Consider the following 23,964-nt stretch of genomic DNA (forward strand, 5'->3'; position numbering starts at 1 on the left):
GTTTCCCGCTGAATTTATTAACACTTTGCCTATTTAACTGATTATCATATCTACTGTTTCTTGCGTCACTACTGTTGTGCCATCAAGTTCAGGATTAATATTTTCTATTTCTGTAAGGTTCAAGCATTCTAAGAATTTGTATGATTTTTCATTAGTCCAATTGTTTATTTTTTGTTCATTTGTTCTAGTATCATCGCTACATTTTGTGCTGACTTCTTGATCTGTTTGTTTCAAGGATATCTCGATTGGGGAATGAACATCTGAATAGAGACTTGAAAAATCAAGTACTTTAAAATCGGTAAAATTTTGAATAAGTTCTGCGCTGCATAGGCAATAATCAACAACGCTTGAATTACGGCATGTGAACTTTCCATCTATGTCACCTAGAGTTCTCCCATTCATGATGAAGAAGTTATTTCCCTTGCAAAATTCTAGTAGTTGATTTCCAAACCTATTCTTGTTTTTATCTCTACTGTTCCTTTTGCGAGAGAAGTCATACTGGTCTAAATTGCAAACAGCATTTATTTGTATATTTTCGATATCTACAACATGAGATTCACTATCGGGAACAAATATAAAATCATCCTCGGACCCGGTTCTTGCGTTAAAATCGCCAACGAGTAAACATTTTGAAAACTTATGTGATAGTTCAAATAATTCCATCTCAATTTCGTTTATTGCATCAATGGATGAATATGAAGTATATTCAGGAGGGATGTAAATAATTCCCAAAAGAATGTCATCTAATCTATTTATTACTTTCGATATTTTACACCACAAAACAAACTTACTTTCAGTTTTGATATATTCAATATTATCTTTGAGATGGTTTTTGTACGCTACAGCTAAACCCCCCGACCTTCTTTTGCCAATTTTATTTCTGTTTTTATAAATCAATTCATATCCCTGTAATTGTATATCATCAATATCGTCTAGTTTTGTTTCTACAATGCCAGCAATATCCGTTTTATATGTAGCAGTTCCGTAAATTCAGGATATTTGAGTTTTGATTTAATTCCACAACAATTAATACAAGTAAGATTTAAATAATTTAACTGATCATTCTGATTTTTTTAGGACTCTCTCGACCCGTCCTACATCGGCGTGGTTATGGTTTCCTCATTAATGGCGTCATTGCTTCCGGATTCCTGTCGGGACCTTTTAAAAGGGCGTTCATTTACAGTTTTGTTTCTATACGAATTTTGTTGGGCTTGACGTAGTAGAACATCCCTATATTCAGTGCCGTTTGGTTTTGTGTCGAGTGAAACATGCGGTTTCCCATTGATATATAATTTATCTCTTACCAGTTTAACTTTTTTACCCTCCTTCTTAGCCTTCTTCATTACAGGGTAGAGTTCTTTCCGTTTTCTTTCAATTTCAATTGGAAATTGTTCGCTTATCCCAAATTGTTTCCCTTTCAGCTTGAATGTATTTTTAAGTACATCTTTAAGCTCATCTTTGTGGATGAATTTGGCTACAATAGGACGGGCTCCGTTCAGTCCGGGTTTTCCAAATCGATGAACGCTACCGAGATTTACTTTATACGGTATGTCCAGTTCGTTTAATAAAAAGTTCTGAATTTTCAATTGGCACGATTCTTCCCGCTGAAACGCTAAACCGGAGAATACTAGGTTATCGCTCATGCTTCTGCATTTTAGGTCTAACATATCGGCTTTTAATTCCTTAATGGCTATGTGTCAAGAATTGCGCTAATATCAACGTACCTTTTTGCGGTACGGCCGAATCTTTGTGACGTCGCGTAATTGTTATACTTTATGTTGTATTGAATAGAAACGTATAATGGCAGACGTAGTTCTATCTTTAACGCCTTAGTTAGCTTACGATCAAATACACAACGCAACGCAATAGTCTACATTGGTGCCGTGACTTCAAACGGAGAGAATGGACATCAGCCGATTAAAATCCTTGAGAGCGGGGAACAAAGCAGCAGTAACAAAAGTTTTTAAAAAACTGGAGGAAGCCATCGGAGATTCAGAAATAGACACGGAGGAAGTATCAACATTGCTCGAAGCAATTGAGAAGAAAAAGAAGACGTTAGCCTCAATAGACGAACAGATATTAAATGCAGTCGAATCAGAAGATATTACAAATGAAATTCTTGAAACAGATGAGTATTATTTAGATTTAGAGGGTAAAATTCGAAAATTTAAAAAGTTCTTAAAACCCGTACCAAAAGCAACATCTTCGATACTAGATTCAAGCGCACCAGAGTTTGTTCCGTACACAAACCCATTTACTCACACAAGTCAGCAGCTATCTCAGTCAAGTTCGACCTCAAGTAATAACCATCGCCTACCAAAGCTATCTCTTCCCAATTTTAATGGAGACATTCTACAATGGCAATATTTCTGGGATTCATACGAGACCACGATTCATCACAATCACACATTAACTGACATTCAGAAATTTTCGTACTTGAACTCATTGCTTCAATTTGAAGCTGCAAACGTAATTTCAGGATTGACCATGACAAATCCAAACTATCACAAAGCAATTGAATTATTGAGAAACCGCTATGGGCAACCGCATAAAATCATTAATGCATATATGAGAGCACTACTTGATATACCCGCACCACATGATACATTAGAAAGTTTGAGAACATTTCATGACAAATCAGAAGCTTACATACGGGGTCTAGAGTCTCTCGGACAATGTCAGAAATGTACGGATCGCTATTGATACCAGTAATTCTCGGGAAGATACCGCATGAAGTACGAAAAAAATATAACACGAGAAAACGGGAGCGACAGTTGGAATATTCAATCGCTTAGAAACGCGATAGGTAAAGAGATTTCTATTCAAGAGTCCGGATACGGAGATTATACCCAGACGTATTCAACCGCAACCCCTAGCGCAAATTTCGTAACAGGCGTTAAACGAGTAACTACAGATAAAACCCGTCCGATAAACACAACAGACAAATCATTAAACTCGAATCGGAAGAAACAATGCACATATTGTGACGGAAACCACTGGCCAAACGAATGTAAAAATGTCATAGATCACGATAAAAGAGTAGTCATTATAAAAGAAAAGAGATTATGCTTCAATTGTTTGGGTAAGCATAAAATAGCCGATTGCAAATCAAAGAATACGTGTAAGTGTTGCCACCGGAAGCATCACTCTTCATTATGTAAACAGAACTCGTACTCAAATAAACATCATATTGAAACTGAACAATCACAAAGTAAAGTAGACACAGAAACTTCTATGTTGTATACCGCTAGCGAAGAAAGGTCCACTGTTTTACTGAAAACCGCATTCAGTCCAGTCGTTCACAAGAATACATGTATAGATGCAAGAATACTCTTTGACGAGGGAGCTCAGCGCTCATTTATAACAGAAGAACTAGCAGCTAAATTGGACATTAAAAAAGAAGGTTCTGAAACATTAAGTATAGCTACATTTGGAAGTACTACAAAAAAGGTGAGAAATCTTGACAAAACAACAATTAATCTTAAGTCTACCGAAGGAGAATTAATCCCTATTAAAGTTTTAATTGTACCAACCATTGCTTCACCACTTCAAACTCACAACATAGGAATAACGCAGAAGTTTTCTTATTTACGTGGTCTACAATTAGCACACCCAGTCATGGATGGAGAGCAATTTGAAATATCCTTATTAATTGGAGGTGATTTCTACTGGGACATAGTTCAAGACAAAATAGTGCGTGGAAACGGTCCAACCGCAGTTAGCTCGAAAATTGGATATTTACTTTCCGGTCCTGTCCCTACACGAACCAGTAATGCATCTTTCTCAATGATGAATATACTAGTATGTCACAAACAAGAAGAGTGCGATCTTGAAAAATTTTGGAAGCTTGAATCATTGGGAATTGACGCTAAAGAACAAAATGATCCAGACCTAGCTGAATCAATTGAAAATTACTTACAAACCTCCATTACGAAGAAAAATAATAAGTATGTTACGAAATTACCATGGAGAGAGAATGCGCCAGAACTACCGACAAATGAAGACATCGCAAAACGCAGAACGGAAAGCGTTATTCGTCGCCTTAAGAAAGATCCCGAGATGTTCCAGGTTTTGAAGCATTTGTACTTTCATCATCTGTATTTTCATCACTAACAGTTACCATCGTGCTGCAATCTTCAATTTTCCTCGTCCATGTCGGCCAATTTTTACGATTTAAAATCCATTGTGGACCGTTCATCCATAAGCTGTTGTTATAAAGTTGTTTAGCGTAAATTCCGCGAGTTAAGTAATCAGCTGGATTGTCATCTGTTGGACAATAATTCCATTCAGCATTCTCTGTTAATTTTCGTATTTCTTTAAGCCGATTTTCTACGAACGGTTTTAAGATTTTTGACGATTTAATCCAACTCAAAACAATTTGGCTATCGCTCCACATATACACATGTTCTGTTGGTATGACTTTAAGAAGATGCGTTGCTAATCTGGCGCCGATAAGCGCGCCCATAAGTTCTAAACGTGGTAATGAAATCGGTTTAACGGGTACTACTCTGTTTTTAGCCATGACGAGGATCGATGAATTTGCTGTAACTAAGTAAGCACAAGCCCCGTATGCTAACTGACTGGCGTCTGTGAAAATATGTAGTGACGTTTTCTCGTTAATTACTCCTTCCGTTAACATTCGTGGAAATACTATTTTGGTAGCCTCCTCGATATCTAAAGCTATTACCTGCCATTTACTTCTCAGTTCGTCGGACAAACATTCATCCCAATCTAACTTTGCTTTCCATAAAGTCTGCATAAACAGCTTAGCTTTCACCGTAATTGGCGTGATTAATCCAAGGGGGTCGAAAATTCTAGACGATGTGCGCAAAACCTCGCGTTTTGTTATCATTCTGTCCTTTTCCATAAATTCAATCTGTTGAAATTTCAAATCATCGGATTCCCTATCCCATCTCATGCCTAAAATTTTGACTATGTCGTCATTGTCGCCGATCTTGTCTAGTCCTGCGACGTTCTGTAATTCCGTACTATTAGAATTCCAAGACCGTAAGTTGAATCCTGCTTCTGACAATAATTTTCTTGACTCAGTGTAGAATTTCAAAAGTGATTGTTTATCTGTAAAACTGGTCAGAACGTTATCCACGTATAAATTTCTCTGTAACTCTGTTGATGTAGTTGACGGATTGTCTCTAAAATGTTTCATTAGCGTGGCGCTTAACATGAATGGCGAGCAGGTGGCGCCGAAAAGTACAACCTTAAACCGGTAAGTAATCAAACGGCTTTCTGTGTCCATGGGATTTTCTAACCAATAAAATCTTGTGACATCTCTGTCATCAACATCTAATTCAATATGCAAAAATGCTTTTTCAATATCTGCTGTAACTGCATATTTGTACATTCTAAAGCGTACTAATATCTCCGTCAAATCAGTCGAAATCGAGGGAACTCTAAATAATCGTCCTATAACTCACATTTCTACTGATATTAAAGATCCCGAACCGCTGACGCCAGCGCACCTGTTATATGGTCGTCGACTTGACAACCAATCGGAACAGAATATAGACAGTGTTACTTCAGAAGACTTGCACGTGAAACTGAATAAAAATCTACAGAGAAATAATGAACTAATCAACCATTTTCGCTCAAGATGGAAACACGAATATCTGACGTCACTCCGTGAATTCCACCGTACATCTGGAAGAAACGAACAAACAATACAAATAGGTGACATTGTACAAGTACACAATGACACAAATCGTATAATGTGGAAATTAGCAGTTGTACAAGATTTAGTTCGTGGAAAGGATGGACTCATTCGATCAGCTGTTATCAAGACCGACACAGGAATCACCAACCGTCCGATTGTGAAGCTCTATCCGTTGGAAATACGCAGTACACATGATGACAGTGAATGAACTTTTCTGCCCTGGAGAACTTTTCTCCGCTGGAGAACTTTTCTGCCCTGGAGAAATTAGTGGATGTATAGACTGTTCAATTAACTCCAGTTATTATATAGACTTGTGAAAAAGTTAAATTATTCAGACGTGAACAGTTAAAAAACTATTGAGAGACTTTAACTATGATTTTATTTCATTTTATGTCACAATTTACGAATTTTTCATATTGTATTTCAAATTTAAGTTAAATATCATTTTCTGCGGCCCCAGAATGTCAAGAATTGCGCTAATATCAACGTACCTTTTTGCGGTACGGCCGAATCTTTGTGATGTCGCGTAATTGTTATACTTTATGTTGTATTGAATAGAAACGTATAATGGCAGACGTAGTTCTATCTTTAACGCCTTAGTTAGCTTACGATCAAATACACAACGCAACGCAATAATCTACACTATGTTTGAGGATGTTCCATTGTCCTCTCCTATCGTCTCCATCCTGTCTTTTATTTGAGATATCTCATCAGCATTTGCTGAATATTTGTCAACTATAGTATGAACGATCTGACCCATTTTTTCAACACTTTCTTCAACTTTGCTATTTCGGTCTTGGATTTCGACAATTGCTTCCTCATTTGTCTGTACTCTTGTAGACAAATTTGACAGGCCTTCCTTTATACCATCGATTTTCTGTACTTCTTTCTCTATTTTCTCGATCCTATCCGTTAGAACTCGTAGCGACTTCAGGATTTCCATAAGGATAACTCTAGCATCTTTGTCATATAACAAGTTTCCCGATAATTCATCGTCGGTTTGTTGGGTATTTGCGGCCATTTTGACGTTGCTTTGGTTATCCGATTGTTTTCAATTGTTCCGAGGTATAGTGACGTTATGACTATAGATACAAATTCCTTCTTGTTTTGCCTAAGTTTTTTGTAGAAAACGGTTTTAAGAGAATATGGCCAAATAAATTACACAAAGATCAGAGTTAATATCAAACGAAATCTTCTTACCGTTTTAAATCGTTTATTTTAGTTGTTCGGCTGATTATAGTCAATCTTGTAGCGATTTTGTTCAAGAGTAAATTTTGCGTGCTGCTTCCTCAACAACGTACCGGAAGTTCGAAGAACGGAGGAAAACAAACAGATTATGCATGCTATTCAGGCAACAACAACAACAACAACAATTTTTATTTGTCAATCAAGACGCCCCGAGGAGCAGCACAATTACAGTTTAAATTAAAGTGTACAAATAATTGTGGTGATTTTTTTCATTGAAATTACAATACATGACAATAAAACTAAAACTATTATATATTATATAAGAGAAGGGAGACAACAAACACAGTATATATTCTCAAAGATAATGAGTGTGTGAACACAATCAGTACCGTTTTATAATAAGAAGAACAGATGTGGGCTACTCATGTATTAATACTTGATTTTACTCTTTTAGTCTTTATTAAACTATCTATTAATTTAATCATTATGTTATTAACAAATGGATCTTCATTTGACATCAACCATACAAATTAAGATTGGTCATTTAAAGTTTTAAAATTAGTAAATTTAGAGGATAAATCTAAAATAAAACTGGACCTTTCAGTTTTAAGTGATGGACATTGAAGAAGAAAATGAATTTTATCCTCAACAATGTCATAATTACATAATTTACAAAATCTTTTATCTGGGGGTATTCCTTTATGTCTTCCATTTTCTATTTCAAGTTCATGGGCACTAATTCTAAACTTGGTTAACTCATTTAATGTTTTACAATTATTTAACAATAAATATTTTTCAAGGCCTATATTATTTTTAAATAGTCTATAGGTCCTTAATTTATTTCCTTGCACCATGCCAGGTTTGTCATTATTTAGTTGGTTAAGCCAAATTTCATCATATTTAATTCGGAGTTTTTTAATGATAATTGACTTTATATGAGATTTGTGATTTAACAAATATTTGGGGTTAAATTAAGATATTTAAATAATGAATAAATGCTTCCCACCCAATTGTCTTTATATATTTTAGATAAAATTTTGGACTCTTGAAATGCTTCTTTAATGAGGGAGCTATTTTGTTCTGTGAGTCTGAGCCAAAATTTAGTCATATTAAGAATAACCTCAAGAGATAGGGGGTAGCACCCCAACTCTCCCATCACTGCTAGGTTAGTTGATCTTCTATGTACCTGTAGAGAATATTTACAAAATTTAACATGCAATTTTCCGATAACTAGAACTTTGCACATTTGGAAAAAATAGTTGTCTCCTTTTGATTGCAACTTATTTGGAAAGAATTGGCCCCAAATTTCTGAGCCATATAACAAAATTGGCTTCAATATGTGGTCAAAAAGATGTAAAAGTGTTTTAATATTAGGTTTAAAATGGGTAAAATGTCTTTTTAATTTAAAAAAAGGCTTTTAATGCTTTATTATAATGATTAAACTTAGCATCTGTAAATCTGTCAGATACAGTGAATATCATGCCAAGATAATTATACTTTTTCTCATTATTAATAAGCTGACCATTAAATGTGAATTTTTCCTTTGATATTCTTCCTGTGTTATTAAAAATTAATACTTTTGTTTTTTTCATGTTAATTTCTAGTCCCCATTTATTACAATAACCCATTAAATTATCTAAACAATTTTGTAATCCAGATGAAGTTTCAGAAATCATAATGAGGTCATCTGCATACATAAAACAGTTAAGGAGGCTCGCGGGTATAAGGTTTCAGAAAAAACATTTATTTTTCATTACAAATTTTATTAATTACCTTTAGTAGTTGTTACTTTGCAAATTTGTCATATGGGACAAAAACCATTCCATAAAATCAATTCGTGTTGGCCCCAAATGATTTTTAAAATGTAGATATCATTGAAAAAGCTCCAAATTATCTCCCTTTGGTTTAAAAAATGACATTTTTTGGCATTAAAATTGAAATATCTTTTTTAACTCATCGGTGACCTATATTTTTTATTGTTGTTTTCGAATAAGCTGTACATAAATTAAATAATTGTAAAATTTAAGCGATTTGTGTAATTTAGTTCTTTTTTTATTTCGATATTACCGCTATTTCTCCTATAAGTTCAACAGAAAAAAAGGACATTAACAAAAATGTATGCTTCTTTCGAAGTCAGATTGTGAGCGTAAATGAACAGTGACCCCATTTTTTTATTTCATTTTTCTATTAGGTATAAGATAAAGTTCATTTATAGAAAAATATAGCGAAATCCTATATTAAATAAAAAATTTGATTTAGACCCGCGAGCCCCCTTAAGGGTACTTGATCCAGCATGATTTTTAGGACATAGACTGTCACCAATATGTGACCTTATTAGAATAACTAAACCAGCGGTAAAACCCGCTTCAACAAAAAAAGAACAATGCCTACGACGTATCTTTCTGTCCAAGGATCATCAGGGATAAGAACAGTTTATAAACATGATCAGCCAACACAGTTGAGGCTATTTAGGGCTACCCTAAAAACATAATCAGAAAGGAACAAGATAACACGATGGCCAGTTGTACCTAATTTGCATTGTATAATATTGCGACCGTTTGAAATGTAAATAGCCAAGAGAGAACTTTCTATGTTGCTCGACATTGTTCATTTTTGCCGCAGAACCAATCCGCATATTCAGTTTTGAATCATCATAATTTATATAAGATATCTTACTTAATATATAAAACTATAACTTATTTAATATGTAAGGTATCTTATGTTATATTTATAAGATATCTCAATCGATTAGTTTATAAGATATTTTATTCACGTTAAAAGATATCAAGAAAATGAGCTAGCCTTAGGTTTGGCGACTCATTTCAAATTTTATCTTTAATCATATCTTCAGGCTGTTTGATAACTTATTAATTCACATAAATAGAAAAAAAAACATTATTTGTTTTAATTTTTTTTAAAGTTTTATTTAATTTGTCGAAATCCGTCTGGACAACCAACCAGACAATTATATATAATATATATAACGTTTAACGAATATACATTATGACGACACTAACTTATAATAAGTTAAAAGAAACTAATATTATAAGTAGTTCCCCTTACTGTCATCTTATTTTATACTCATTTCTTATAGTTTTGTCATTATAGTAAAATATAAGAAATTTTCCAGTTTTCAGCGATTTTTGTGCAAATTAAAACTTTTATTTTGACCCAAAAATTCGATTTCTGTCGATTTTTTAAATGGTCAATAGATCGAATCATAATACCAAGAAACCTTAAGCTTTTGTTGCAATTTCTTTGAGGTTGGGTGATTTTTTTTTGGCTAGATTGACTGGACTATAAACAGAAAGGACAACAATTATAATAATATATAATATTAGGGTGAATGAATCACAGGTGTAAAGAATGAAACGATTTACCATGGCCACCTTAAATTCTACCGAAGAAAAATACATGTTTAAATTGTCTTCTTTTGGTATGCGACGCCGTTCGTTAAAAGAAATAATTATTACTAAAACTAACATACAATCTATATATGTCATGTGACCATTTTGTGTAGTCACGTTTTAACTTGAACAAGGAAATAAAATACTACCCTGCTAGACATGCTAGATATGTTGTTCATCGGTGCTCAAATGTAATCAGTACTTATGAAAAGGTAAGTGATAATGGCCCTGAGTCTAAAGGTATATTGTCATGGACAGTTCGGGAACGCATTGGACAAACAATCTTTCGTTTATATTTTGACTATATAAAATGGCAGTGTTTACTTTACACGTCAACATTGACTCGTACAGACAAACCTATGCACCTGGAAAAGTTTATAACTTTAAAGAGGGGGGATAGGACCTTTATCGGGACTCCGGGATCGGGTGTTTTTAAGCTCGGGATTTCGGGATTGACCCTTTCGGGATCCGGGAATTCTTTTTTTCGAATTTCGGTTCCTCAGGATTTCATGTTTTTAAGCCCGGGATTTCGGGATTTCGTGTTTTTAAGCCTGGGATTTCGGGATCAGGACCCCTCCTATCCCCCCTCTTTAAAGGCATGTCAGATGTCATGACCCATATTCTAGAAATGTCCTATTCTGTTCAGATATTCGCTTCTCTATTTATGCAGTTATCTTCGACGATAATTTATTATTATCGCTATTTTGTGCATTTTTCCTTTGATCTTTTTTTTTGTGATAATTTTTCATCATGCTACTCGCTTGATCGCTAGAAACTTAAGGAGACACGTGGCGTTGCTAATGAAATCGACAACGTCGTCATAGGTAAAACGGCGATATACAGATTATCATTGGTCATCTCAACTTGACTCGACTGCTTTTCTCGCTTTCGCCGGACCGGATCAATCGAGAATATCAATCTTGTTGAGATGATCAACGATAATTCCAAACGTTTTTGTATCTACTGTAGGAACGATAAAAAGTACGTAGAAAATTCTGATTAAGAATTTATTTTCCTGAAACATAAAATTCATTTAATTTTAAAATCTAGGTCATTCAATGCCTCAAAAATTTTCCAGATGAAAAGTTTTACCCGAGGGTGTGGACGGGGGTTTACAGAATACAGAATAATTGGCAAAAAACAAAGAATAGAGAAGAATGATCGAGGTGGTCAATTTTAAATAATTAACTGAATAATGGGCAAAATATATATAGAATAGAGAAAATGGTCTAAAAAATGAAGAAAACCACATCTTCCCATCCAACCAGACCCTCTTGTCTGCACTAACAGTAGTAATTTGTGTGGTGTAAACATGGCAATTTTAGCTAAAGGGTCCAATTGAACCTTATCCATGTTTTCATGTTCGACCATGCGGTACGGGATCTTCCTTGTTATCAAAAATGTACGAGTCTCTGAGTGTAGCATGTGTAGAGTATTCATCCACAGAGGGAACTTAACTTTCTATTTATGATGTAAATTTCTTTCACTTAATTACACGGATATACTGAACAACAGAAGGAACGCTCAGCCGTTATATGTGAGTTGCAACTAGAAAATCACATGGCTTAATGTGATTGGTTAAAACGAAAACGAAAATCATATTTGGTTTAAGGAAAAAGAAGCCTGTTTACTGTCAAACAAAAAGGAGAACCAATAGTTGTTTCTGTTTCACATTTTTTGCTGTCTGAAATTTTAGGCTTTAAAAACGTGTTTCCTCTAACCCTACAATTACTAATTTTCAGTTCTTTTCTCAAATCATGTAAATGGAGGTTGGGAGGGTGGCTTTGAAGTTGGTTGGTTTTTTTTTTGTGTTTTTTGGTTTTTGTTGTTGTTTTTGTTCGGGGGGTCATATTTGAACAAATACTATTAAAATCGAACTGTTTTCAGTATTGCGACCAGTAAAAAAACGATTGAAAATAAATCTTCAACCTCATTTCCAACCTTTACTTCACAGCATTTTAAAGGATAGTATTACACTTAAATATTGTAATTGGTCTTATCAAAACTCAGACCTTTGATTTTTTTACATTTTCACAAGCACATTTCCTTGTCTGATTGAATCTGAATGTTTGCTTCATAAATGCTTGTATATTTTTCTTTCCAAATTTAAATCGGTTACAAGCAAAGGCTAAAATGTCAAAAAATAAATTTTAAATTCAAGTAGTCCTCGCCGCCTGCAAAGATATGTTCTGTTTCTTGTGTTTCTCAGTATATGATTTTTTTATTTATCAAAGTCAAGTAACAAATGTGTCATTTATATATATTCTGGACCAGACCAATTAAGGAATTCAAACACACTTTGGTTGATTAGAAAGTAAGCAGACAGGGAATTGCAGAAATTTTATAAACAGCTAAAATGAAAAATACTAAAAGGTCAAAAATTTGTCTTGCAATTATTAACCTACGAAAAATAGCCGTGGCGTTTACGTCAGACCGGCACGAAATGTAAAGGCATCATCAGAAATGTGTGCTTACAATATGTTCATCTCTAGATAGTCCATGGCCTATAAATATGTGAAAAATGAAACAGAAACATAAATCGCCATCAAGATCAATTACGTATACAAGAGTTGTTCCAAGATATTTTTGACGTATCAAGAGCATATCTTCGCACTCGCCATCATATAGAACTAAACCTGTCCAGTCAAATATTTTAAAAACCAACAAAATCAACAGACCTACGATAACGTTTCCTAGATTATAGTCACGGTCTGATTATAATACCACAATTTATAACGTATACGAGATTATAGACATGATCTTGTTTGTTAATACCACAATTTCTCAATTGTGTTGCCATTATTGTTCGCTTTTATCTCATTAGATCAACAAGCTATGGTTGGGCTTTTGTTGGTTTCTATTGAAATCAACGGACCTTCTCTGATGGCCCATGTATTATTTAGCTTAAATGTAAACGCTTCGAGAATTTATTTACATAACACTTCATGAATTAATAAATAGAAGACCCCTGAATTTAAGATGTTTAATGTTATAATGGTACAGTGTTACTGATTACCGTTTTATGACAATCACGTTAATAGCATCATTGATAATACACGATTAATTTATAACTAGAATCAAGTATAAAAAAAAATTAATCAGAATTCCTTTATTGATAATCATACCGTGATATTTGTTTTCTCTAGCACGATTAGATACATATAATATACCAAAATTTATAAATTAAAATCAGGTGCTAATTTGTAAAAGGATTCAATATTTTATTTTTTCACCAAATACAAAGTGTTTTTTTTTTCATAAAATGAGATTCACAGAAATAAACATAAAACATTAAAACATTTGCATTGTATGCACCAATCTTAAACAGATTTATGAGAGACTTTTAAGTCACAATATACATGTATACATACACAATTTTTTACACATTTACATTTAAAATCTATAGTATACATTTATACTAAATGAAAGTAAAAAAAAAATTGTATAAAAACTAGTGAAATAAAATACTTTTTCTTCTCAACTAGTAAAATACTGTTGCAGGTTTTGGCAACTATAGCAGCAACATTGTCGTTTAATATTAAATAAAAATATTAATGGTTTTGCTATATACTTACAACAGTTATTTTTTTGTACAGGTAATTTTGACAGAACCATTGAGGTTGTTAAGAAAACCAATAAGGTGGAGGACCGTTGCCAATGAAAAAGACAATGCAAATTGTTCAGCGTGAAAAGAAAGACAGAAGTTCATAGTAGATATATCGAATAGAATGTCAAATACGGGTCATAGTCCTGTACCACGTGACCGCGATGCAGGCAATAAAATATATAACTCTAAACTCGTTCTTACAAAACTCAAAACAGCTATAATCTCAGGACAAAAGAATGCCTCTAAAACAGTTTCACTGCAAGAATATCATGAATCTTCTAAGCTACCGACGGGACGATATGATGATAAAGTCTTTAGCTCGATTGTTTGTCTTACAAAAATCCACAATGATAAAATTACCGAAAACTCGGACCAAAACCATGCTTCAAAAACAGTAACACCAATACTGCAAACTGGTTCTAACATGCAGACAGGACAAAATAGGGATCAAATGCTTAACCCTGTGGTTTGCCTCGCTAAGATCGACACAAATAAAGTATCAGAAAACCCAAAACAGGAGCATGCTTCAAAAACGGAAACGCGTATACTGCAAAATAGTTCAAACCTGCAGACAGGACAAAATGGGAATAAAACGCTTAACCTTAACCCTGTGGTTTGCCTTGCTAAGATTGACACAAATGAAGTTACGAAAAAATCAGAACAAAGGCATGCTTCAAAAACAGAAACGCCCAAACTGCAAAAAAGCTTAAACATGCAGACAGGAAAACATGGGGACAAACTGATTAACCCAGTGGTATGTCTTGCTAAAATCAACACTGATATAATAACGAAAAAGTCCAAACAAACACATGCTTCCAAAACAGTAACGCCAATACTGCAAAATAGTTCAAACTTGCAGACCGTACAACATAGTGATAACATTTTTGATGCCATGGTTAGTCTTACTAGAATCAACACTGATGAAATTCCGGAAAAGTCAAAACAAACGTATGCTTCAAAAACAGTAACGCCAATGCAAGAAAATGTTTCTAATCTGAAGACAGGACAAAATGATGATAAAATGTTCAATTCGGTAGTTTGTCTCACTAACATTAAAGCGAATGAAGTCTCAAACATTTCTGAACAAACAGTTTCATCACAACCAGAAGTACACGAGCTACAAGATGGTCCTAATCTGCAGACAGGACAATTTAGAGACAAAATGTTTAGTTCTGTAGTGTGTCTCTCTAAAATCAAACATACTGAGAGGTCAGGAATAAAATCTTTTCCCACGGACATACTACCGACGGTCAATTTAGAGTCAATGCCTATTCCCAGCATAGAAAATAATCTCAAAGATGTAAAGTACATTCCAAAAGGCAGAACCAAGTCACCTAAACGACAAATAGAAAATGTAGATCCTAAACTTTACAATTCAGTGGTATTTCTGAACAGAATCGAAGTCAATGATAAATTAGAAAATAATCTTTCGAAAGGAAAGTCGATAAAAAGGCTTATCGAGTCGAAATCGAAAAGTCGGCCAATAAGGATAAACATCGATAACAAAATGAAACATAAAAAGTTAAAACCGAGATTGAAGCTCGACAATTTAGCGTCTAAAATACTAAAATCAAATGACTCCACAAAACAAGGACTTCCAAAAGCTACACGCAAAGCAATCGAATTGCATGATCATAGCGACATAACTAAACCCGATATAATATCCGAAACAATCGATAAAGACGATATAACAAAGGCATCCAAAACGGACGAAACGCCCATGACAAACAATCTAAATGATTCATCTGATATAATCCAACTAGATGATTCATTCGAGATAAATATATCCGATGACAACCAATCAAATGTTTCATCTGAGATCAGCCAGCCAAATGATTCATACGGGATAAACCAACCAGATGATTCGTCCGAAAAAATTCAGTCAAAAGATTCACCCGAGATAATCCACTCAGACGATTCATCCGAGATAATCCACTCAGACGATTCACCCGAGATAATCCGACAAGATGATTCAGTCGAAATAATCCAGTCCGGTGATTTAGTAAAAATAATCGAATCAGAAGATTCACCCGAGATAATCCAACAAAACAATTTACCCAAGATAATCATACCAGATGATTTACCCGATATAATCCACTCAGACGATTCACCAAAGATAACCCGACAAGATGATTCAATCGAAATAATCCAGTCAGATGATTCAGTTGAGATAATCCAATCAGACGGTTCACCCGCGATCAACCAACAACTAGAAACTATAGAGATATTCAAACGAGCTGATTTATATAAGACAAATGAAGCAGGAGATACATGTAGGGCATCCCAATCACAGGATACACCAATCATAATTGAACTAGACGATTCTTCAGACAGACCAGATAATACATCCGGGGTATTCGAATCAGACGAACCAGTAGTAGAAATACAAATGAGTAATACAACTGAAACGGACCCTAAAATTAACATCAGCCTAAAAGACCAACCAACTGGTTCTACCAGAGCAATCCAATCGAGTAAGGCAAGCGATTCATCTGAATCACTCCAATTATTTGAAAAAATCAAACCAATGTGTGGAAAGCACACAGTCGCCACGAATGATACAAAACCAACAACTAAACCTGCAGATTCAACCGGAAGTGATGGAAAATCCACCCGTAAAATATTTGTTTGTGATATTTGCAATAAAAAACTTCGTGATCCACGTTCATTTAGGTACCACATGCAAAGACACCGTGGAGTTACTAAATTTGTTTGTAATATTTGTAACAAAGATTTTGCAGCTAAAAATGCTTTGGAAAAACATAAACAAACACACGATGGTATTAAACCCTTTCAGTGCCTTACATGCAACAAGAGCTTCTCCCAAAAGGTCAACTTACAAACGCATGAAAGGATCCATTCGGGGATTAAACCATTTAAATGTGAATATTGTGATAAAGCATTTGGCCGGAAGCATCATTTAGATGTCCACGTGATGACACATACTGGCGAACGTTCTTGCAAATGCACCGTATGCGACAAAGCATTTATAGATAAAAGCCACTTGAGAGTACACATGCGCGTTCATACTGGGGAAAAGCCTTATAAGTGTACTTTATGCTCTAAGAGTTTCAGCAGGCTCGGTTCTTTTAAAGACCACAAGTCCATCCACACCGGCGACAAGCCATACTCCTGTGATATTTGCTCAATGACTTTCAGATTGCAAATAGCGTTGAACACCCATAAGGGAACACATGCAGAGAAAAACAGTGTTACTTGCAAACACTGTGGAAAAGGTTTTAAACACATCAGTTACATGAGAAAACATATCTCTGAAATGCATATAGGATTTAGAAAGCACATTTGCAAACTATGCGATAAAACATTTAAAAGAGCGTACCATTTAAAATATCATATGATGGTGCATTATGGCATCAAACCGTATCAGTGTGAACAATGTGGAAGAAAATTCAGTGACAAAAAGAAATTGAAAGAACACATTTGGCTGCACACTGGTGAAAAACCCCATCAATGTACCTACTGTGACAAAAAATTTCGATTGAGAACGGTTTTAAAACATCATATCTATACACATACCAAGGAACGGCCTCTTAAGTGCACTGTTTGTAATAAAGGCTTCACTTTGTCATTTAATTTGAAGAATCATATGAATATTCATACTGGTGAACGCCCATATAATTGTAAACTGTGTGGAATGACCTTCGTTTTCAACCATCTAAGGAAACATTTACGCTTTCATTGTAAAATGCGGAACAGCAGTGAAAATACTAATGACAAATCACTTGACGGAGGTGCGTCTGCGTCAGAGAAAAATAAAATGACAACCGGGCATAAAGATCGTAAAGGTCGTGCTACGGAAAAGGGAACACAAACCTACGTCTGCAACGTTTGTAACAAAGAACTTAGAACTAGTGTAGATCTGCGTGTTCACACAAGAACGCATACAGGCGAACGTCCTTTCCAATGTGTTATTTGCAAAAAATCATTTATGCGAAATTCAGAATTGAAAGAACATACCAAACGACATTCTCAGTCGGCAGTGGCGCGACCTTGGTCATGTGATGTGTGTCAGAAAACATTTGCTTATAAATCTATACTAAATAAACACATGATGGTTCATACGGGCGACAGGCCATATAAATGTGAAGAATGTGGACAGGATTTTGTGTTCGAGGCCTCATTAACGAGTCATTATAGAAATCATGCTGGCATCAAGCCTTATAAATGCAGTCACTGCGAGAAGATGTTCATTACTTTATCTCAATTAAAAAGGCACGAATTTATCCATACTGGCCTTAAACCACACTCCTGTGATCAATGCGAAAAATCATTCGGTAGAAAGGATCAACTGAAATCACATAAGCATAAAGTTCATTCAAAAAGTAAGTGTTTAGCCAAGAAAAAAGAACAAAAGGACGATTGTTAATCTTGCTTGATTTCTTGAAGACATTGCCATTGAAAAATACGATTTTGTTTCTGCAAATGAATAATGAAATAACAACAAGTGCATGTTTTATCAAAATTTGTAAATATTTTTAGCAATACTTGATATTGTTAAAATTTAAATGTAGAAAAAATAAAGGTTTTAAAAAATAAAATGTGCAAAACATATATATATGTCCATTGAAAAACGACACATGCTACTGCACAGGGAGTATATTTCTCTTTCTTAACTTAAAATGTACCTCGAGCAAAAGTCAGGTAAGCATATAGGACAATGTTGAAAATGAACAGGTACGTAAGGGACGACATCAAAAGTTCAATGAAGGATAAAAAACTTAATTCAAATAGTTTTTTCACTGACCCCCCTACCCCCCTATTTACTTAATTTTAGAAAAATTGATTGACACATATGGATATATGTAAAAATCAATGTCGGATAACCAAATCTTGCAGCAGTTCAATCCCCCCACCCCCAAACTATTTGAATTAAGTTTTTTATCTTACATTGATTTTTTGATGTCATCCCTAATGTTTTCCACAATGTTGAGTTTTCTTTGTAATGTGTTGTGTTTTGAAGCTGTTGATTGTTGCCTATAAGTACATATAAATTTATGTTTGAAAATAAGAATATGCGTGATGATTGCCTATGAGACAACTCTTCACCAGAGACCAAATGTCATAGAATTTTGCAACCATAGGTCACCATACGGGCATCAACAATGAGCAAAACCCATACCGTATAGTCCGTTATAATAGCCCAAGAAATGATAAATGTTAAGCAATTCAAATGAGAAAACTGAAGGCCTGATATTTATTTACAAAATAATGACCCAAAAAAAAGATATTCGGCGCCAGAAGACAGCCACTGAATTACAGATCCCCGACTTGGGAAAATCACGTACAGAATGAGGCGGAATTAAACAAATAAGTAAATGCCAAACTAGTCGGTTTCCCGGCCGTTATTGAAATTCTTGACAATACTTAATATTTGTTTATTCTGAAGCATACTGAATATTTTACGGAGGGTACCAACCTAATGCCAAACCCTCCCCCTAACCTGAAATTCAGTTGGAACGGGTATGCTTTATCTTAGATTGTACATTTTGTTCATTGCCATCTTTGTATTTTCTCCCCGCATTTAGATAAACAAATGCTAAAACAGGAAGCATATTTCGCTAAGTTAACGCAAGAAATCGATTGATTAACAATAGCTTGTATATGTCCGGGAACAAGCAAAAAAAATAAATTTAGATTTATATGTGTCATTCGACAAATTATTATTTTCATATAGATGCATCGGGCAGACAATATTCTATGAAAGTTTTAATGATGGAAGATGATGGTAAAACTAACAAAACATGAATAAATTATTGGAAATACAGATTTATCGCAATCGATTATTACCGATGATATGCCGTTCTATCACACAAGTATTTCATTTTTCCAAAGCTGGTTCGACGTGATTATTATAATCCACCCGGAACACTCAAACAAGCTTCCATTAGCGAGACTATTTGAAAGGTCTCCTAACATCATGTAGATAAAACTATGAATGGAAGTGGACATCAAACAGCCGAAGGCCACCATTGGGTATTCAACACACTGAGAAAATATCTCGCCATGAGACGGGCTTTAGCGGCCTCTAAAAAAAATTATGTGTACTATTTCAGCGTACAGAAACGTCATACTAGCTTAACTCCTAAACATGTAAGTAGGAGTAGGTCCGGTAAGGGCCGATTTTGGCCTCAAATTTCAGGTTCATCTAACGAAAGTTTTTGAACACTTTTTAAACACTTAAGTGTCTATTTCAATTGATTCGATTAGTTTATGTGACAGATTTTAACTGATTTAGTCATTAAAAACGCTCTGATTCAAGCTAAATATGAAAAAGCTATCAAATATCCCCAAAAACGTCACTTTTCAGATGGTTTTTGTCAAAAATGAAAGTGGCCGCATCCGTGTTCATCCTCAACCTTTATATATGTTTTGTATTATCATCAAATACAACTTAGGTAGCAATACACAGTTAGGAAAAAAACTTAAAATTGACACTCATAATTTTTAAACACCCTCTTTCTCCCCCTGTCTAACAAAGAAGGCTTTATTTGTGTGTTATACATGTATATACTTGTAGAAAGAGAATCTTCCATAGATTTGATTTCTAATGGTCATAAGGGTGAAATATAATCCCTTTTGGGTGTAACCATGGCAACAATCTGCATTTCTTAGATACAAAATATAGCAAAAAAGGGGGGTGAACATGTCACAAAAGTCTCCAAAATTTGGTCTAAAGGAAAATTTCAATGAATTACAGTGATACCTTTCCTGAATCCATAGGTTTATATCTATCAAGTGGTCCAAAAAAAATCATATGTCTTCCTGCTCGTTTTTCCATAAAATTGAATTGAAAAGATCGAGCGCAAAATCTTTGTTGATAAACACTACAATAATTTATGGACCTATGAACGGTACGGATAGGAAAATACGGACTGTCAATCATTGAAATGGCCTATAAAACATGTTAAAATCAATCTAAATGTTCATATAAACCCACTAAGAAGGCTATATTATTCTTCAATTATCTAAAAATCAATTTTATTGTACAAAAACTTTCATATTTAAAAAATTCACAGGGGCCATAATGCGAAACTAAACTTCTAACTGTGTATTGCTACCTTAAGGATTAACATTTTTTTTCCCAATTCCACTTTAAATGGATTTCTGTTTTCTACTAGTTAAAACGAGCATTTTCGCCTGCTTGTTTTGAAAATCGGTTCAGAAATAAATATTTTATGAAGGTTAGCAGTTGACACTGAAATGCAACAAAAAAGTGATTTTATGAAACATGCCATGTCAAAGTACATTTTCTCCTTTTTTAGTCAATTTTCTAAAACTATACCTTCTAAGCCTGTCTTTCCTTGTTTAAAAACCTAAAATAACCTTAACAGTAGACAACTTTTACAAGTTAAAGCTATTTTAAAGCTCTAGAATGTCAATTTTGTTGTGTATTACCATACCAAGGCCTTGGTTAAAATTTAGTCAATACTGAATTTATTTATAACAGCGTGGAAAAAATTGGGCTTAATTCATGCTAAATTGTGACTTTATACTTGCTAAAATAATAAATTTGATTTAGTCGCATGAAAAAATATAAAGCGTTCCCTTCTAAGGTTTCTACATAACGCGCAATCTTCTTTTCCAAGGGGTAGCCAATAAAGTATCAATTAATAACGGAACCAAGTCTTTGTGTCAAAATGTCTATATTGGTTGCTAAGGACAATAAACAACAAAACTAACATATATTGGCATACTAAAGGTTGTTTCTCCCTTAAAATTGTATCTATAACCTAAATATCAATAGTTTTGTGGTATGTTTGTCTAAAAAAAAGGCAATAATTTGCTTTGTAAAATGCCATAAGGTAGCAATACACAGTTAGGAAAAAAACTTAAAATTGACACTCATAATTTTTAAACACCCTCTTTCTCCCCCTGTCTAACAAAGAAGGCTTTATTTGTGTGTTATACATGTATATACTTGTAGAAAGAGAATCTTCCATAGATTTGATTTCTAATGGTCATAAGGGTGAAATATAATCCCTTTTGGGTGTAACCATGGCAACAATCTGCATTTCTTAGATACAAAATATAGCAAAAAAGGGGGGTGAACATGTCACAAAAGTCTCCAAAATTTGGTCTAAAGGAAAATTTCAATGAATTACAGTGATACCTTTCCTGAATCCATAGGTTTATATCTATCAAGTGGTCCAAAAAAAATCATATGTCTTCCTGCTCGTTTTTCCATAAAATTGAATTGAAAAGATCGAGCGCAAAATCTTTGTTGATAAATACTACAATAATTTATGGACCTATGAACGGTACGGATAGGAAAATACGGACTGTCAATCATTGAAATGGCCTATAAAACATGTTAAAATCAATCTAAATGTTCATATAAACCCACTAAGAAGGCTATATTATTCTTCAATTATCTAAAAATCAATTTTATTGTACAAAAACTTTCATATTTAAAAAATTCACAGGGGCCATAATGCGAAACTAAACTTCTAACTGTGTATTGCTACCTTAAGGATTAACATTTTTTTTCCCAATTCCACTTTAAATGGATTTCTGTTTTCTACTAGTTAAAACGAGCATTTTCGCCTGCTTGTTTTGAAAATCGGTTCAGAAATAAATATTTTATGAAGGTTAGCAGTTGACACTGAAATGCAACAAAAAAGTGATTTTATGAAACATGCCATGTCAAAGTACATTTTCTCCTTTTTTAGTCAATTTTCTAAAACTATACCTTCTAAGCCTGTCTTTCCTTGTTTAAAAACCTAAAATAACCTTAACAGTAGACAACTTTTACAAGTTAAAGCTATTTTAAAGCTCTAGAATGTCAATTTTGTTGTGTATTACCATACCAAGGCCTTGGTTAAAATTTAGTCAATACTGAATTTATTTATAACAGCGTGGAAAAAATTGGGCTTAATTCATGCTAAATTGTGACTTTATACTTGCTAAAATAATAAATTTGATTTAGTCGCATGAAAAAATATAAAGCGTTCCCTTCTAAGGTTTCTACATAACGCGCAATCTTCTTTTCCAAGGGGTAGCCAATAAAGTATCAATTAATAACGGAACCAAGTCTTTGTGTCAAAATGTCTATATTGGTTGCTAAGGACAATAAACAACAAAACTAACATATATTGGCATACTAAAGGTTGTTTCTCCCTTAAAATTGTATCTATAACCTAAATATCAATAGTTTTGTGGTATGTTTGTCTAAAAAAAAGGCAATAATTTGCTTTGTAAAATGCCATAAGGTAGCAATACACAGTTAGGAAAAAAACTTAAAATTGACACTCATAATTTTTAAACACCCTCTTTCTCCCCCTGTCTAACAAAGAAGGCTTTATTTGTGTGTTATACATGTATATACTTGTAGAAAGAGAATCTTCCATAGATTTGATTTCTAATGGTCATAAGGGTGAAATATAATCCCTTTTGGGTGTAACCATGGCAACAATCTGCATTTCTTAGATACAAAATATAGCAAAAAAGGGGGGTGAACATGTCACAAAAGTCTCCAAAATTTGGTCTAAAGGAAAATTTCAATGAATTACAGTGATACCTTTCCTGAATCCATAGGTTTATATCTATCAAGTGGTCCAAAAAAAATCATATGTCTTCCTGCTCGTTTTTCCATAAAATTGAATTGAAAAGATCGAGCGCAAAATCTTTGTTGATAAACACTACAATAATTTATGGACCTATGAACGGTACGGATAGGAAAATACGGACTGTCAATCATTGAAATGGCCTATAAAACATGTTAAAATCAATCTAAATGTTCATATAAACCCACTAAGAAGGCTATATTATTCTTCAATTATCTAAAAATCAATTTTATTGTACAAAAACTTTCATATTTAAAAAATTCACAGGGGCCATAATGCGAAACTAAACTTCTAACTGTGTATTGCTACCTTACATTTCAATATTATGAATGAACACGAATGCGGCCACTTTCATTTTAGACGGAAACCGTCTAAAAATTAACAAAAATGCTAAAATTTTGAAGATTTCAGTAATTTAGCATGACTTAATGATGCTAGAACGCGATATTTGTGCATAGTATTGTCAAAAACAGCTCATATTCATGTAACAGAAGCATTTTACTTTCTAAA

At 34.0% G+C, this 23,964-nt stretch overlaps 3 protein-coding genes across 3 annotated transcripts; 2 read left to right on the top strand and 1 right to left on the bottom strand.

Annotated features, from left to right (window-relative positions):
* The first annotated feature begins 1,902 nt into the window (after positions 1-1,902).
* On the top strand, positions 1,903-2,703 carry LOC139525011 (uncharacterized). The gene has a single exon (XM_071320186.1). The coding sequence runs from the start codon at positions 1,903-1,905 to the stop codon at positions 2,701-2,703; it is 801 nt and encodes a 266-aa protein (XP_071176287.1).
* A 1,339-nt stretch (positions 2,704-4,042) lies between these two features.
* Positions 4,043-5,359, bottom strand: LOC139525012 (uncharacterized). The gene has a single exon (XM_071320188.1). It carries the CDS (start codon positions 5,357-5,359, stop codon positions 4,043-4,045), a length of 1,317 nt encoding a protein of 438 aa, XP_071176289.1.
* Positions 5,360-10,348: 4,989 nt separating this feature from the next.
* Positions 10,349-18,442, top strand: LOC139523299 (uncharacterized). The gene is made up of 2 exons (XM_071317167.1): positions 10,349-10,475; positions 13,860-18,442. The coding sequence occupies exon 2, from the start codon at positions 13,992-13,994 to the stop codon at positions 18,255-18,257; it is 4,266 nt and encodes a 1,421-aa protein (XP_071173268.1). The 5' UTR covers positions 10,349-10,475; positions 13,860-13,991; the 3' UTR covers positions 18,258-18,442.
* The last annotated feature ends 5,522 nt before the right edge of the window (positions 18,443-23,964 follow it).

Source organism: Mytilus edulis, chromosome 5 (genome assembly GCF_963676685.1).
Source record: "Mytilus edulis chromosome 5, xbMytEdul2.2, whole genome shotgun sequence".
Taxonomy (NCBI): domain Eukaryota; kingdom Metazoa; phylum Mollusca; class Bivalvia; order Mytilida; family Mytilidae; genus Mytilus; species Mytilus edulis.